Source organism: Oratosquilla oratoria, chromosome 1 (genome assembly GCF_046742065.1).
Source record: "Oratosquilla oratoria isolate Oo_2021 chromosome 1, ASM4674206v1, whole genome shotgun sequence".
Lineage (NCBI taxonomy): Eukaryota > Metazoa > Arthropoda > Malacostraca > Stomatopoda > Squillidae > Oratosquilla > Oratosquilla oratoria.
In genome coordinates this window covers 32,669,087-32,687,939 of record NC_134777.1, presented here as the reverse complement: position 1 = coordinate 32,687,939, position 18,853 = coordinate 32,669,087, and the positions used below count along the sequence as shown (strand labels likewise).

Here is an 18,853-nt window from a genome sequence, read left to right as displayed (position 1 = left end):
GAAGGAGGCATCTTTATAGGGCAGTTCCTTTAACCCCTTAGCAGGTTCGACCTGCCCCTGTAGCCACTCGCAGCTGGCTGTTATCATGACATCTATCTTGCTATTGGGATCAACTATGGGAGATCAAGATGGTGGTATTAAGGACTTTGCACCCTTCTTATCACTATATTCTCTTCATTGCACAGGTTTTCTCTCTCCTTTACCCCCATCATCTTTACTATCATCATAGCCCAACCAGAAGTCTGGTGGCAGCAGTTGGCTGGCAATGGGGGCAGGTCCTAGGTGGTACTGGAAGCCCATAGGCACTGCACGCATGGTGCATGTAGGCATGATGGTTATCTGGAGCCAAGTTGATAGATCTTCCCTGCATCTCATCAACTGCTCTGGGTCAGAAGCAATGCAGCAGGACACAGAACATCCACAGCAAGACTGTTTCATTTAATCGATGACCCCCCTCTCTATCCCATCATGCAGAAAAAAAGATGGGAGGAAATCCATTTCAGCTGCATCAAAATATCATTCACACATAATCCCTAACCCCCTCTCCAATCCCCCACACATTTCCTTCCATGCATCAGAGCATCATCCATACACAATCATTCTCTATTGACCCTTATCTTCTGTCTTCTCCCTTCCTTCCTTAACAGACATTCCCCTCTCTCCCAATGCCCCTTTTACCTCATCCATCCAACTCATCCTTGGTCACCCCCTCATGTTCATTCCATCCACCTCTGCTTTCCACACCTCTTTTACTAATATTTTTTCACTCATTCTTTCCATGTGTCCAAACCATCCCAATACTCTTCCACCAACCCTATCTCCCAACTCCTTTTCCAGCCCCCTCTCCTTCTCACCTTGTTTTTCATTCTATCCAGCCTAGTAACCCCTATCATACTTCTCAGGCATTTCATCTCAAACACATTTAAACTCTTTCTTCCTCTCTTGTTTCATGTTCCTGCCCCATACAGTGCTGTCAGCACATTCACCCCTTCATACAATCTCTTCTTAACATACATTCCCAAATGTCTATCTCTCATTACACTTTTTAATACAACAAGGCATTTACTTGCTTTTCTCAATCTACATTCTACCTCCACCTCCACTCCTTTTTTGCCACATTCACCCCTAAGTATCTAAAGCTATCCACTTCCTCCCTTAATACTCACATCCAATTTGCTGCCATCCTCTCCCCTTGTACATCTCATAACCTTACTTTTACCCACATTTATCTTTAACTTCTTTCTTTCACACACCTTCCCAAAACCCATTACTAACTTCCTTAATCCCTCCTCTGATTACATTATGTGCACAGTGTCATCAGCAAACAACAACTGGCTTATCTCCCATTTTTCTCCATTTTCTTTATCCATCTACAATACCTGGCCCATTACCCTTGCATTTACTTCTTGCACCACCCCATTCATGTATAAATTGAACAGCCATGGTGATATGACACATCTCTGGCAAAGTCCCACCTTTACCTCAAACCATTCACTCTCGCCATTTCTAATTGTAACACAGGCTCTACTACTCTTGTAAAAATTCTTGACTACTCTTAACAGCTTTCCTCCTATCTCATGTATCTGCCCTGTCATAAGCCTTTTCCAAACCCATAAAGGCACAAAAAACATCTTTACATTTTCCTAAAGCTTTCTCACACATTTGCTTTACCACAAAAATCTGATCCAATCAGCCCCTACCTGTCCTAAACCTACAATATTCCTCACTAATTACTCCCTCTGTTCCTCTCCTAATCCTTTCAATCAAAACCCTCCCATATGCCTTCCCAACTACACTCAACAAACTTATCCCTATGAAACTACTAGTCACACTAGTCCCCTTTTCCCTTGTAAACCAGAACTACTGTAAACAGTTACTTCTCCAGTGCTCTAGCACTTTACCTTCTTTCAGACAAACATTAAACCTCATCAGCCAGTCCACCAGCAATGTACCTCCCATTTTTAGACACTCTGCATGGCACCCATCTAACTCAAATAAGAAATTCCTTCATGGAATATGGGAAGTAAGATTGAAGCAATGAATCTAATGATTATAATCAGGGGTGATAATTATAATCACTGCCTGAAGTTTCAGTGACTGGAAACCTGCAACCCCACAATGGCAGACAACAGTCCCCAGGCCCTAACTTAGATCTGTCTGGGAAGAAACTTTGGACCGCTGTCTGTGTTGTGTTGGTACGAGTTTCTACACCACTGGTTTTCAATAGTATGAGAGGAGTAGTCACCAGTTGCCAGCTCTCCTTATGTGAAAAGGTAGAGGAAATACTCATTCATTTGAAATTGACAAAGACATCTTGGGTTCAATCACTTAGTGTCAGCACCCTAGGCCAGTGGTCAGCAACCCTTATAGCTAGAAGAGCCATTTTTTTTAAAGTTATATAACAGGGGTGGCCAAACTGCGGCTCATGAGTCACATGCAGTTCTTTGACTTTTAATATGCAGCTCATGGAAATGTGTTTGCTGAACTCCTTTTTCATCACAGTTAACATAAAAGGTAAAAAAAGACAAATTTCAAGTTTTATAATTCATAATCAGTTTTGCTCATGTCTTGTGGCTCTCAAACATCAGAACTTCATTGAATGTGGCTCTTACATTAAGCAAGTTTGGCCACCCCTGTTATATAAGAATGTTGTGTTATTGGAACTGCTATTCTATCTATATATCAAGAGCTTTTTCCCTTTTATAAGAGAGGTAACCAAGTCAAAGCCACATACCTATGCCCACCCATTCCACTCCCATCCACCACCTTCTCCCCTTCACATTTTAGCTTTTCATGGATAATGGACCATCCCTATATCCCACTCACTGCCCTGGGTCAAAAGCAATGTAGCAAGAGACAGTACATCCACTAAAAGGCCTCTTCACTTAATCATGCAGAATAGAAGACAGAAAGAAATCCCTTCAGGCAGCGTCAAAATATCATTCACGCATGAGGAAATTGAATATTAAAAGAATGTATAGATGAACTAACGGAAAAAATATATAAGATAATTGATTACTCACTCAAAGAAGGAAAGGTACCACAAGATTTGAAAAATGCAAAAACTGTACCAATATATAAAAAGGGGACAAGGAAATACCAACTAACTATAGACTGGTCTCCCTTACAATAGCAAAAATATGTGAAAAAGTTATCAAAAATAGATGGATTAAACATTTGGAAGAAAATAATATACTGAATCCAAAACAACTTGGATTTAGACACGGAAGATCATGTGCCACTAACTTGATTTGCTTTTACTCAAGGCTAATAGAAATAATGCAAGAAAGGGACAGACAGGCAGATTGTACTTTCCTAGATATACAAAAAACATTTGATAATGTACCACACAAAAAACTACTATGAAAAATTGAAACAATAGATGGTGTACAAGGAAAGTTATTGGAATGGATGGAAGATTTCTTGAAAGGGAGAAAAATGAGGGTGGTACTTAGAGACAAAAACTCGATCTAGGAAGAAATGAGAAGTGGAGTCCCATAAGGTTCGGTATTGGCTCCAATAATGTTTACCATATACATAAATGACATGGATCAAGGTGTGGAATAATATGTGAACTTCTTTGCAAATGATGCAAAACTACTAAGGAAAGTAAGTACAGAGGAAGATTGTGAATCACTACAGAAAGTCCTTGATAAAGTCTGGGAATGGAGTCAAAAGTGGGAAGTGAACTTCAACATCAAGAAATGTAGTATAATGGAATTTGGAAAAAGTAAAAATAGAATATCAAGGCAATTTAAAATTGGTACAAAGGAAGTTAAAAAAGTTAGCTCAGAAAGGGACTCAGGAGTAACTATCAGCAAAGACATGTCACCAGACAAGCATATCAACAAAATAGTTGGAGAAACCTTCAATTTACTAAGATCAATGAAATTGGCCTTTAACTACTTGGATGAGAAAATACATACATACATACATATACCAAGGCTTTTTCCCCCTTCCAAGGGAGGTAGCCAAAAAGGGAAAGGCATAAAAACACTCCCACCCATTTCATCCCTAAATACACTCCACACCCCTCCCACCCTCCCTCTCATCTGAGCACCTCCTGGATGACGGGTCATCCCTGCACCCTGCCCACCGCCCTGGGTCAGAAGCAGTGTCGCAAGACACAGCACATCCACAGCAAGGCCGCTTCATTTAATCGGCGACCCCCCTCTCCATCCCCCCCTGCATATAAGGAGAGGACAGGGAGAAATCCCCTCGGGCCGCGTCAAAATTCACTCACGCATACTACCCCACCCCCCGCCCATTCCTCCTCTTGCAATCACAACATCATCCATATACAACCATTCTCCACTCACCTCTGTCTTCCGTCCTCTCCCTTCCTTCCTCAACAGACATTCCCCTCTTCCCCAAAGCCCCCTTCACCCCATCCATCCACCTCATCCTAAGACGTCCCCTCATGTTCACTCCCTCCACATCTGCCTTCCATACCTCTTTTACTAGTCTTTCTTCACTCATTCTTTCCATCTGTCCAAACCATCCTAATATTCTTTCATCAACCCTATCTCCCAAATCCTTTTTCACCCCTGTTCTCCTCCTCACCTCCTCATTTCTCACTCTATCCAGCCTAGTAACCCCCACCATACTTCTCAGACACCTCATCTCAAACACATTCAAACTCCTTCTCTCTTCTTCTCTTATGTTCCACGTTTCTGCCCCATACAGTGCTGTTGGCACAATCACTCCTTCATACAGTCTCCTCTTCGCATCCATTCCCAAATGTCTATTCCTCATTACACTCTTTAATCCACCAAGGCATTTACTCGTTTCTCTCAATCTACATTCTACCTCCACCTTCACTCCACACTGATTATACCAATATTGGGGTATGCTATGACACTATGGACACCCAGTACTAAAAAGAATATAAAGAAATTAGAAAGAATCTAAAGAACAATGACAAAGATGGCACCAACACTCTCTAAATTGACATACGAACAAAGATTGTCCAAACTGGAACTACCAACCCTGAAACAAAGAAGAGAAAGAGGAGATCTACTGACTACAGAATTATGAAAGGGATGGAAATCATCGACAGAGATGATTTATTAAAGTGGGATAAAAGAAAAACAAGAGGACATGAAAAGAAACTCAAAAGGATAGTTATAGAGGAGATCTGAAAAAGAATAGTTTCCCACACAGAGTGGTGGATATCTGGAACAAATTAGATAAGGCAACAGTGTGTGCAAAAACTATGCAAGAATCTAAGAACAAATTTGATGCTGAAAGACAGAAAGACATGTCACTACGAGCATTGCTTTCTTCCCATATAATACAACTAGGTAAAAATAACGCCCCATCTCCCATCCCTCCCTTCCTTGCATAACAGTATCATCTATACATAGTCACTCTCTACTCATCCCTATCTCCTGCTTTCACCCTTCCTTGCTCAACAGATATTCCTCCTTCACCCCATCCATCCTTCTTGTCCTTAGTCATCCCCTCAAGTTCACTCCCTCCAACTCTGCCTTCCACACTTCTTGTACTAACTTTTCATTACTCATTCTTTACATGTGTCCAAAACATCCCAATAACTTTTCATCAGCCCTATCTGCCATTTCTTCTTCCACTCCCACTCTCCTCCTCACCTCCTCATTTCTCACTCTATCCAACCTAGTAACCCCTACCATACTTCTCAGACATTTCATCTCAAACACATTTAAATTTTCCTCTCTGTCTCTCTTAAATTCCAAGTCTTTACCTCTTACAATTCTGTCAGCACAATCACCCCTACATACAATCTCCTTTTTGCATCCTTTCCCAGGTGCCTATTTCTCATAACACTTTTTAATCCCACATGGTATTTACTTGTTCTTCTCAATCTACAACTTATTTCCACCTCCACAGAAAGAAATAAGACCAAATAAAAAACCTAGATGTTAGGAAATCGCATGGACTGGATGGAATTGCAAATTGGATACTGAGAGAGTGTATAGACGAACTGAAAAAGTGGCCTTCTACTACATGGATGAAGAAATGATAAAGAAAGTAGTGGTTGCACTAATAAGACCTAAACTAGAACATGCTGCAACACTATGGGCACCTCGCACAAAAAAAAACATAAGAAAATTAGAAAGAATTCAAATAGCAGCAACAAAAATGGCACCTACACTATCAAATTTGACATACGAACAAAGATTGGAGAAATTACATCTATCAACACTGGAAAAGAGAAGAGAAAGAGGTGATTTGTTGACCATTTATAGAATTATGAAAGGGATGGAAATTCTTGATAGAGACAAATAAATGGGACAGAAGAGAAACAAGAGGACACGAAAAGAAGCTAAAGAAGGACAGTTACAGAAGAGATTTGAAAAAGAATAGCTTCCCACATAGAGTGATTGACATCTGGAACAAACTAAACGGAGAAACAGTGAGTGCCAAAACTTTAAGAATAAACTGGATGCATAGAGATACAAAAACAGGTCACTACAAGCATAGCTCTCGTCCCATTAAATACAACTAGGTAAATATAACTAGGTAAATACATGTGTCCCCAAACACCTAAAGCTATCCAGAGAGCAACCACAAAAATGGCTCCAGCACTTTCAAACCTGTCATATGAGAAGAGGCTGGCTAAAATTAAATTACTGACTGTGGAACAAAGAAGAGAGAGGCGACCTACTGACCATCTACAGAATCATGAAAGGCACAGAAGTCCTTGATAGAGAGGACTTAATAAATTGGGACAAGAGAAACACAAAATATGAATAAAAATTAAAAAAGAAGAGTTATAGATGAGACCTGAAAAATGTTTTCCATAGAGTGGGAGACATCTGGAACAAACTAGACAAAACAATAGTGTGTGCAAAAACCATAAATGAATTTAAGAGCAAGCTAGACACTGCGAGATACAAAGACGGGACACCACAAGCATAGCTCCCCTTCCCGTAGGATACAACCAGGTAAATACTTCCTCCAGCCTCTCTCCTTTTAAACTTACTTCCGATAACTGCCATCCTCTACCCTTGTACAATCTCTTCTTTCCATCCACTCCCAGGTGCCTATTTTTCATAAAACTTTTTAATCCCACAAAGGCATTTACTTGCTTTTCTCAATCTACAGTTTACCTTCACTCCTCCATTTTCTGCCATACGTGTCCCCAAACACTTAACACTATCCATTTCCTCAAGCCTCTCTCCTTTTTGAGTTCCAATCAATTCCATCTTCTACACTTGTACATCTCATGACCTTGCTTTTATCCACATTTACCTTCAACTTTCTCTTTTCACATAACTTCCCAAACTCTGTTGCTAACTCCTTTAATCCCTTCTGTGACCCTGCCACAAGTGCAGTGTTGTCAGCAAACAGCAACTAGTTCACCTCCCACTTTTCTCCATCTTTTTAACTATCTCCACTCCCCTGCCCATTACCCCCACCTTTACCTCCCACACCACCCAATCCATGTACACACTGAACAGCAATGGCAACATGACACATCCCTGATGCAGTCTTACCTTTACCTCAAACCACTCACTCTCTCCATTTCCCATTCTAACACAGGCTCTACTACTCTCATAAAAATTCTTGACTGCTCTTAACAGCTTTTCCCTAATCCCATATATCTGTAAAGATTGAAAGAATTCTGGACATTCATGTTTTCATGGGAGAGAATGGGGGAAGTATCAGATAATGTTTTGTTAGAAGGGAAACTGAGAGTGTAGGAAAAGTGGAGGAGGAGGAAAAGGGAGGTAGGGAAATGCTGAGAGTAAACAAATTGAATAAGAAAGAATACCAGGAGAAACTGAAAGAAGTGTGGGAGGTGGTGAGGGGTAAAAAGGAAGCAGGAATAGAAGAATGGGTACCTTTTAAGTACAAAGTGACAAAGCATGCAAAGATGGTATGTGGGATGAGGAAAATGGAAGGGGACAGGAGGAAAGTTACTGAATAGTGGGATGAGGAGATGAAGATGGTGGTGGAAGAGAAGAAGCAAGCATATGAGGATTGGTTGCTAGGTAGATCTAGGGAGGCATAGGAGAGGTACCAGAAGAGAGAACTAAAATGTCAGGCGAGTGAGGCCAGGAGGGCAGATGTAAACTGGGGAATTGGTTTGACAGAAAATTTTGAAAAGAAGAAAAAGTGTTTTGGTGGAAAGAAGTGAAGAGAGTAAGAGGGGATGAGTCAGCTAGAGAGGAAAAGGTAAAAGGTGTAGAATGTTATTGGAAGTGACAGCAGTATGGAGAAAATGAGTGGAGTACTTTAGAGAACTGTTGAATGTTGAGGAGGTTAGGGGCTAACTGACTGTGGCAGTGGAAAATCCTAGGAAAATGACAGTGATGGAAGAGGAAAACAACAGAGCTATAGAAAAAGATGAGGTACAAAGAGCATTTGAAGTGATGAAAGCTGGTAAGACACCTGGAGTGGATGAGTGTCATGAAGGATGTCTGACAAAGGGAGGAATGATTATAAAGCAGCATTTCCCAACCTGGGGTGCTAGCACCCCTGTGGGTGCTGAAATAAATCATTGAGGTGCTGGTAAATAATATTAGTTAGGGGGTGCTAGACTGATTAAACCTGACTACCAGGGGTGCTAGGGTCAGAAAAGTTTGGGAAATACTGGTTATAAAGGATTAGCTAGTGAAGGTGTTCAATATGTGGTTATGGGAGAGGAATGCATGGGATAACTGGAGAAATACTTGTACGGTTCTGCTTTATAAAGGAAAAGGGACAAATGTAAATGTAATCATTTATGAGAGATCACTTTGTTGAGTGTATATGGAAAGGCATATGGGAGGCTGTTTAGAAAAGGTATAGGGTGTGTGGATCAAATTTTTGCAGTAAGGCAGATATGTGAGAACTTTTTTGGCAAAAAGTAAGGATTTTTTTTTTTTTTTTTTTTTTTAATGGATATGGAGAAGACTTATGACTATGTCACCTAATAATACCCTCTCAATTACCCTCCCACCAACCATCCTGGCCCAATGTGTTAACTATCATTTCCTTTTCACTGCACATTCCCACCATCTTTATGCTATTGTTCTTGTCATGCTATACCTCCCCACTATTCCATCTACTGGCTCATCTCCTACTCAAGCATTAAAATCCCCTAATACTAGTACAATCACATTCCTCCCACAAATGTCCATACATTCATTTAAATCACTCCAGAACACACCTCTCTTTTCTCTCTTCCAAGGCCATATCCACTCACAAATTACTGAATCCCCCATCCCACTCTCACTTTTGTCCACATTCCTCAATGACATTTCTCTGGTTCACTGCACAATTATGAATCAGTGCTACACCTCCATTCTGCCTCTTGCCACTCCTGACACCCTACCTAAAATACTTTTAATTTCAAACTCGCCTTTCTCTTTCAGTTTCATTTCACTCAGTACTAACACAACCAATTTTCTTCTCATAAGTATACTATTATTCTTTTCCCTCTTACTCTCGTCTGTATCATATCAATGCACTTTCAATGACCCAATTAATAGGGTTCTGATTGGAGTCCTCCCAGATATTCTTATTCCCTGAATTATAAAAAAAAATAAAGAGGAGGATCCCTAGTCTCCTCAATCCATCTTAATTAGTCGCCCTCTACAAAGTATATGGGAGTACAGTGGTGGCCTTCTTCTTTGTCTTACCAAAAGGAGACCACAAAAGGAAGAGGTGGAAACTTAGAAGTGCTAAAGTAAAGGTTAAAAAGGAAGCAGAAATGAGGGAGAGCAATATAAAAAAAGCATTTCATCATTTCTTACTGAGCAGAGATTTTTCTCTAATACAAAGCATGGGGTGGTGCAAGAGGTAAACACAAGAGTAATGGGTCAGGGATTGAAGATGGTTAAAGAAAATGGAGAAAAGTGGGAGATAAGTCAGTTGTTGTTTGCTGATGACACTGCGCTTGTGGCAGGATCAGAGCAGGGATTAAGGAAGTTAGTGACAGAGTTTGGGAAGGTGTATGAAAGAAAGAAGTTGAAGATAAATGTGGGTAAATGTAAGATGATGAGATGTACAAGGGGAGAATGTGGCAGCAAATTGGAAATGAGTATTAAGGGAAAGAGACTGGAGGAAAGGAATAGTTTTAGGTACTTGGGTGTGAATGTGGCAGGAAAGGAAGAAGTAGAGGTGGAGGTAGAATGCAGATTGAGAGAAGCAAGTAAATGCCTTGGGGGATTAAAAAGTGTATTGAGAAATAGACATTTGGGAATGGATCCTAAGAGGAGATTGTATAAAGGAGTGATTGGAGATGGTTAAAGAAATTGGAGGAATGGATCCTAAGAGGAGATTGTATAAAGGAGTGATTGGAGATGGTTAAAGAAATTGGAGAAAAAGTGGGAGATAAGCCAGTTGTTGTTTGTTGATGACACTTCGCTTGTGGCAGGATCAGAGGAGGGATTAAGGAAGTTAGTGACAGAGTTTGGGAAGGTGTGTGAAAGGAGGAAGTTGAAGATAAATGTGGGTAAAAGTAACGTGGTGAGATGCACAAGGGGAGAATGTGGCAGCAAATTAGAAATGTGTATTAACGGTGAGAGACTGGAGGAAGTGGATAGTTTTATGTACTTGGGTGCAAATGTGGCAGGAAAGGGAGGATTGGAGGTAGAATGTAGATTAAGAGAAGCAAGTAAATGCATTGAGGGATTAAAAAGTGTATTGAGAAATAGACATTTGGGAATGGATCCTAAGAGGAGATTGCATGGAGTGATTGTGCCAACAGTACTGTATGGGGCAGAAACACGGAACATAAGAGAGGAAGAGAGGAGGAGTTTGAATGTGTTTGAGATGAGGTGGCTGGATAGAGTCAGAAATGAGGAGGTGAGGAGGACAGTAGGGGTGGAAAGGGAGTTAGGAGACAGGGTTGATGAAAGAGTATTAGGATGGTTTGGATACATGGAAAGAATGAGTGAAGAGTAGTAAAAGAGGTGTGGAAGGCAGAGGTTGAAGGAGTGAACATAAGGGGGTGACCTAGGATGAGATGGATTGGTGGGGTAAAAGGGGCATTGGGAAAGAGGGGAATGTCTGTTGAGGAGGGGAGAAGACAGAAGACACGGATGAATGGAGAATGGTTGTGTATAGATGATGCTGTGATGCATAGAAGGGAATGGGTCGGGGATGGGGGGGTTAGGGAGTATGTGTGAATGATATTTTGACGCAGCCTGAAGGGATTTCTCCCCATCTCTTTTTCTGCATGAGGGGACAGGGAGGGGGGTCACTAGTTAAAGGTCAGATATCAACAGATATACCATTCACTAAAAATCATCGAAAAAGTACTTTTTAAAAGCATACAAATAAAAAATTTACCTATTACAGAAGAATTTATTCAGAAAATTCACTTTTAATTGCGCCTCGCATACCACTTTTCCGAAGTCTAGATATTCAGAATAACAATATTGTTTGTTTGGCAACTGTGACGTCACGAACACGGAATTCCCCGAACCTTTCCCGAAGCGCACGGGCGGAATGTTTCGAATAGCAGACGACGCAATGAAATGAAGAAAAAACTGTTTTTTGCCAAATTTGATAAGATGTAAATGGTGGAATTATATAGAATACTGTCAGTATGTTTTTTTATGTACATTAAACTGTAAATACAAAAAGTTATGGAAGTCTTGATATCTGACCTTTAAATGTCAGATATCAAGACTTCCATAACTTCCATAAGGGGGTCACAGATTTGACGAAGTGACCTTGCTGTCGATGTGCTGTCTTGCAACACTGCTTCTGACCCATGTAATGGTGACCTTTCTTGTATTTTTATGTATATTTTCCTGTTGTTTATTTATTAATATATATGTATAATTATTATATTTTTGTAATTGAACCATGCATTCGTGTATTGTTTACCAGCGAATTCGTGGCATAGCCAAGCGACACCAGTGTTTTGATAGCCGCGGAAGTGAGTGCACATCAGTGCTTGTATAAACACTATCATATTAAAATTGTGTGTTATTCAGCCACCCTAACATTTGGTGGCAGCGTTGGGATCCCCGAATGGTGGTGGCCGAGCTATGTAATGGTGACCTTTCTTGTATTTTTATGTATATTTTCCCGTTGTTTATTTATTAATATATATGTATAATTATTATATTTTTGTAATCGAACCATGCGTTCGTGTATTGTTTACCCGCGTGGCGTAGCCAAGCGACGCCAGTGTTTTGATAGCCGCGGAAGTGAGTGCACGTCAGTGCTTGTATAAACACTATAATATTAAAATTGTGTGTTATTCAGCCACCCTTACACCCAGGGTAGTAGGCAAGATGCAGGGATGACCTGTCATCCAGGAGGAGCCAAGATAAGAGGGAGGGAGGGGGTGGATGGGAGTGGAATATGTGGGGATGGAATGGGTAGCCTTTGTTTTTTGGCTACCTCCCTTGTAAGGAGGAAAAAGCCTTTGGTATATGTTTGTTATAATTATTGTAATATGTGTGTTCTATGTGAATGTACTTTTTACAATACAATACCATCAGGACCATATATTTTTCTTTTGTTTTTTATTGCCTTTTTTTCATGAATAGTGTGATGTATCAAAAGATGGTGCTGCTGATGCAAAACAATATTTGTTTATTTGTTTACATGACATGCTGATGATCATTTAAACTTTCAAGTACTGGTTATTTATGGATAAACTACATACATCCACAAAGAAATATCTTCACTCTCAGATCATAAAACATGCTCTTTAATATCAACTACCAAACTCCATACTCCATCAAACCCCCATAGACATCAGCCCCAATGAAAAGTCCTTCTCAAGAGAAATAAGATTCATACTCCCACTCCTGCATTTTGGTCAACATCCAGCACAAAGACCATATAAGCATAGAATTAACCTAGCTACAGAAACAAACAGAGCTACAGAAATAAGATACAACCATCACACAAAGGACAATGAACATCTCATCCTGCCCCACCCTACCTATACCCAAACAACACAATATTTCTTTATTAAGTGACTTATGGGACATTCTGGTCTACCAATTAACTGAGAGCTGTGGGTCACTTGCAAGAGTGACCTAGGGCAATAGATTCACTGATTCTTGCCAGTTTGATTTTGTCACTTATGAATGTATATGGATGTAAACTTTATTTTCCTTCTAGATCTATAGTGATCATTACTGGGAAATGACCTGAGAGGAGGTTATATATGATTTCCCATGTTTGTGTTTAAAGGGATGAGCACATTGTTATATCAGGGAGGTAGCAGAAAAAAGAAAATATCTAAAAGAATATGTAAGATAAGACTAGGCACAGAAAACACATCAGCCTTCTTCAACAAAGACAGAAAATACCATAAAATTATTATAGATGGCACATATACCAATGATCTTTTCCCCTTTATAAGGAAACCAAAGTCAAAGACATAAATCCACTCCCACCCATTTCATCCCCACATACTTCACTCCCATTCACCACCACTCCCTCTCTCTTTTCTTGGTTCCTCCTGGATGATGGGTCATCCCTGCATCTCACCCACTGCCCTGGGTCAGAAGTAATGTAACAAGATACAGCACATCCACAGCAAGGCAGCTTCATCTAATCAGCAACCCCCTCTCTCCGTCCGCTCATGTAGATAAAGAGAAGACAGAGAGAAATCCCTTCAGGCTGCACCAAAATATCATTCATTCATATTCCCTTTCCCCCATCCCCACCCACTTCTTTTCATTCATCACAGCATCATCTATACACAACCATTCTCCACTCGCCCCTATCTTCTGTCTTCTCCCTTCCTTCCTCAAAATATATCCCCCTCTTGCTTAACGCCCCTTTCACCCCATCCATCCATCTCATCCTTGGTTGCCCCCTCATGTTCACTCCCTCCACCTCTGCCTTCCACACTTCTATTACTAATCTTTCTTCACTCATTCTTTTCATGTGTCCAAACCATCCCAATAATCTTTCATCAATCCTATCTTCCAACTCCCTTTCCATCCCCACTTTCCTCCTCACCTCCTTGTTCACTCTATCCAGACTACCCCCACAATACTTCACAGGCATTTCATGTCAAACACATTTAAACTCTTTCTCTCTTCCTCCATTATGTTCTTTAATGTTTGTCATATATGTAAATGATATGGATGAGAGTAAATTGTTATATGAACTTCTTTGCTGACGATGCCAAATTACTCAAGAGAGTAAGAGCAGAAGAAGATTGCAGATCGCTATAAGAAGACCAGGACAAAATATGGGAATGGAGTCAGAGAAGTGAGATGAACTTCAACATTAAGAGATGTAGTATAATGGAATTTGGAAAAAGCAAAAATAGAGTATCGGGTCAATATAAAATTGGAAACAAGGAAGTCAAAAAAAGTTGATTCAGAAAGGGACCTGGGAGTGATCATCTCAAGTGACTTGACACCTAATAAACTTGTCAATAAATTATTTGGAGAGACTTTTAACTCATTAAGATCAATGAAAGTGGCCTTCGACTACATGGATGAGGAGATGGTTAAAAAAATAGTGGTTACACTAATAAGACCTAAACTAGAATAGGCTCCAACACTATGGGCACCTAGCACAAAGAAGAACATAAGAAAATTTGAAAGAATCCAAAGAGCAGTGACAAAAATGGCACCTACACTATCAAATCTGACATACAAACAAAGATTGGAGAAATTACATCTATCAACACTGGAACAGAGAAGAGAAAGAGGTGATTTGTTGACCATTTACAGAATTATGAAAGGGATAGAAATTCTCGATAGAGACGACTTATTAAAATGGGACAGAAGAGAAACAAGAGTACACGAAAAGAAGCTAAAGTAGGACATTTACAGAAGAGACCTGAAAACGAATAGCTTTCCACATAGAGTGATTGATGTCTGGAACAAAATAAATAGAGAAACAGTGAGTGCCAAAACTATACACGATTTTAAGATTAAACTGGATGTGGAGAGATACGAAAAAAGGTCACTACGAGCATAGCTCTTGTCCCATAAAATACAACTAGGTAAATACAACTAGATAAATACAATCTATTCTTAGCATCCATTCTCAAATATCTACTTCGCATTACATTTTTTAATCCCCTAAGGCATTTACTCGTTTCACTCAATCTACATTCTACCTCCACCTCCACTCCTCCCTTTTCCACATAGAGAGATACTAAACAAAAATTGTATCAAAATATGCAAAAAGAATTACTCTACCATGAAAAATAATAAAATCTAAAATTGGAAATTCACACTTCAGGTAACAAACTGAACAGTGGTAAAAAAAAAATCACTCCCCAGTAGAATGCCTTATATGAATATGCAATACACTAAATAATCTTTTATAAAGTATAGTATAAAGTATATTTATTACTCAAATTTTACTACAAACATGTTTATTAAGGCATTATCATTAACATTATTACTATTATCATTAGTAGCAGTAGTAGTAATAGTAGTAGTAGTAGTAGTAGTAGTAGTATTTTCATGATTTTTTGGCTAACCTCTCCACCATGTGGCTACAGGTCATATACATTCCAAGGTACTTTATTTCTAGAAAATATAAAAATAAACACCTTCCACTTTGAACACCCATTAGCTCTATGATTTCTTTTCCTCATCAAAGTCATAAATAATCTTACCTGAAAAATATCTGACATACTGAGATGGATATGAACCTAAACTTCCTAAATCCTACTTAATAATCTAAAAATTGTCAACCACTGCATCAGGCAATCTTACCTTCTTTTTCAACTCGACTGATATAGCATTGGCCTCCTTGAGGAAGATGGCGTTGCCCCAAAGATCATCCCTTAATGATGTGAATTGATGGTACTTCCACTTCTTGAAGGCCCAAGCAGCAAGGGCGTACTCCCGCTCCGTCCAGTTGCACTCTGCGTCAAACAAGGGGTTTACTGAAACCACAACACAGTATAATTAACAACTTGCCCTTACCGCACCTCAGCTATACAAGCCTGCACAATATGTGTGGCCTGACTCATTGGCACACACTTAGTCTTCGAGGCTTGATGATTACGGTAGGTACAAGTTTAACAAAAGAAGCTTGCAGGATATAAGGTAACACCATTACACCATTACATACTGGAATACACAAGACTTAAAAATCTGCACCGAGCTGCTTTCCAGTAATAATTTACAAAGGAACAAGAATGAAAGAACACAAAATAACCAATAATACCACACTGCTTTCACACTGATAGGGATACAAAATATTCTGTTCCTGAATTAAAGAAAATGGCAAAAATAATTATGGTAAAAAATATATATATATAGCTTACATGCCATATCTCATACTGCACCAATAGTTAGGAGAATGTATAAATATTTACATAGATATGATAAACTATAATCATGGGAGGAAATTTAATGAATCAGAAAAATCTACAAGGTATTAAACTGAATACAATTATACTCAAAGAACCAGTTCTTGTACAAACAATTGGTGCAACTTATAGAACATAAACAACAAATAAAAATAAAAGTCCATGGAAACTTTGGGTTGGCATAAAGGCTACCACATGTTCTGAAAACGGTGCAGATAATAAATAAAATTTCTTCAAATGAGCAAGAAAATTGTGATTGTATACAATTATCGAAGACATTTGATAACTTACTGCTGGCTGAGCCACTCCCTTCATAAGGAGAAAAGGGCTTTGGTAAACTGTGTATACACTGCTGGATGTAACATCCCTTGGAAATTAGCTATCACCACTCTTCATACTTTAAGACTAAACAAAAATTTTCCTCTTACTTGCTGTTAATGTCTATTCCTGGGACTAATCTTGGGTACCTGAGTGTAGAGGTCCTGCAAGATGGATAATAAAGCTGCCCATTTTCAAAACCTATCACCCCCCTTACCTCCATTAGGAGATGCAGCCTTGAGAGGCTAACACTTGGTTTCCCAATTGGGCCCAAGACCTCTCTTTTTATCCTCAACTGTATTTCTTACATCTTTTCACACACTGACAACTGGCAACTGCTCCCCTTCTGCCATAATTTTCAGCAGGTGATATAAAATCAGTCCCACACTAATAGGCCTACAACACAGACAACTGCCCTAAAGTTCTTCCCAGAAAGATCTGTGGGAGGGCCCATGGGCAGTTCCCAGTTACTGTGGGACTGTGAGATTTCCACTTAGAGAGACTCAAGACAATATTTATCATTGATGATGTCTGTTCTTTAAAGTGTTCTTTCACTTTGTACTTCCACCTATAATTGTTTATATAAATCTCCATTCAAGCCACTTTCTACAATGGCATGTAAAATCTCACATGTATCATTATAAACAGGCTAAAAGCATTACACCAGTTCCCTAATAGGAAATGTATCTTTGAGTGATCCCAAAGATGTGCAATAAAAGGCACTAACCAATGGATTAGTGAAACTAACCCCATCTTATGTGTGCATTGACAAGAGATCTCTTGATTAAAGATAGGAAGACTTTAAGAGGGCATGGGAATGAATTAAGAAAGACCACATGTCTAAAGGATGTGAAGAAATACAGTTTTCCATACAGATGCATAAATACTTGGAATAGCTTAGAAGGTGATATGGCCTAAGCTGGTACAATACATGAATTCAAATCTAGATATGATAGTTGGGAATCAATTATATAGATTAAGTTGGAACTGTAGGCCAGGTATGATAAAGTTGAAGCATAGGAGATGGGACCCAATAAGCATTGCTTCTTTCCTATATATACAGGGCCCTCACATGGGGGGGGGGGATATGCCCTGGGGCAGCACACTTAGGGGGGTGCCAATTCTAGTCTGGACATGTCGCCCACATGGTTGCAAAAATAATTATAATAAAAAAAGGTCAAAGGCGCCCTGTATATTTTACCATAATATACGAATTTTGCATTAGAATTAAAAGAATATTAAATATTTTTCCCTTATCCTTTCTGCAATAGGGACATTAAATACAATTTTTAAAATCCATTTAATTATTTTGCAAGCCAATACCTAAAACAGGTTGTAAGGGATGGTAGAGATAGTGGTGATGGGGAGGGGGGCATCACTGAGAACTTTCCCCAGGGTGGTATTTTGCCAGAGGGCAGCACTTTACCAGGGGAGCGGCACTTTGCCAGGGGGTTGCACTTTGCCGGGGGGCAGCACTTTGCTGGGGGGCGGTACTTTGCCAGGGGCGGCACTTTGCCGGGGGGCAGCACTTTGCCAGAGGGTGGCACTTTGCCGGGGGGCGGCACTTTGCCGGGGGGCGGCACTTTGCCAGGGGGACGGCACTTTGCCCCTGGGGCGGCACTTAGGCATGCAAGGGTCCTGTGTATATACAATAAATACAATTAGGTAAATACATGTGTATATTTACCTAATTGTATTTACCTAACAAAAGACACTAACCAAAGGATTAGTAAAACCAACTCCACCTTATGTGCACATGTATATTGTATTTACCTAATTGTAGTATACAGGAAATGAACAATGCTCAATGGGTTCCATTATTCTCCAATTTATCATACCTAGCCTCAAATTCATGTACAGTTCCAACTTAATCTATGTCCTCAATTTTCAATTGTCATATTTAGATCTGAATTCATGTATTGTTCAAGCTTGGGCTACATCACCTTCTAGACTATTCCAAGTATTTATGCATTTATATGGAAAACTGTATTTCTCACATCCTTCAGATATGTAGCCTTTCTTATTTTGTTTCCACAACCTCTTAAAGTCCTCCCATTCTTAATCAAGAGATCTCTTCAGTCAATGCAATCTGTCCCCTTCAGTGAGCTAAATACTGTAATCATGTAAACATGTTGGCATAGTTTGTTGTTCCTTCCATCATATCATTGACATAGACAAGGCACATTATTTGTGCAAGCACTGAACCTTGAGGAACTCTGATGATTACTGTTCTCTAGCTTGACATCTTATCCTTTACTACTGTGAAAATATCTTTCATCTGTTCTAATAGTTTGCCTCTCA

General features: G+C 39.6%; 1 protein-coding gene across 16 annotated transcripts in view; it reads right to left on the bottom strand.

Moving 5' to 3' along the window:
- Nucleotides 1-18,853, bottom strand: part of unc-104 (kinesin family member unc-104) — a 400,417-nt gene that overhangs the window by 117,142 nt on the left and 264,422 nt on the right. For 14 of the 16 annotated variants that reach the window (XM_076197529.1, XM_076197534.1, XM_076197523.1 and 11 more), the window contains one exon: nt 15,633-15,805. In XM_076197529.1, coding sequence (XP_076053644.1) covers nt 15,633-15,805 — 173 coding nt within the window. The remainder of the gene's footprint in view (nt 1-15,632; nt 15,806-18,853) is intronic. The other 2 variants (XM_076197541.1, XM_076197582.1) reach the window with 1 other exon arrangement.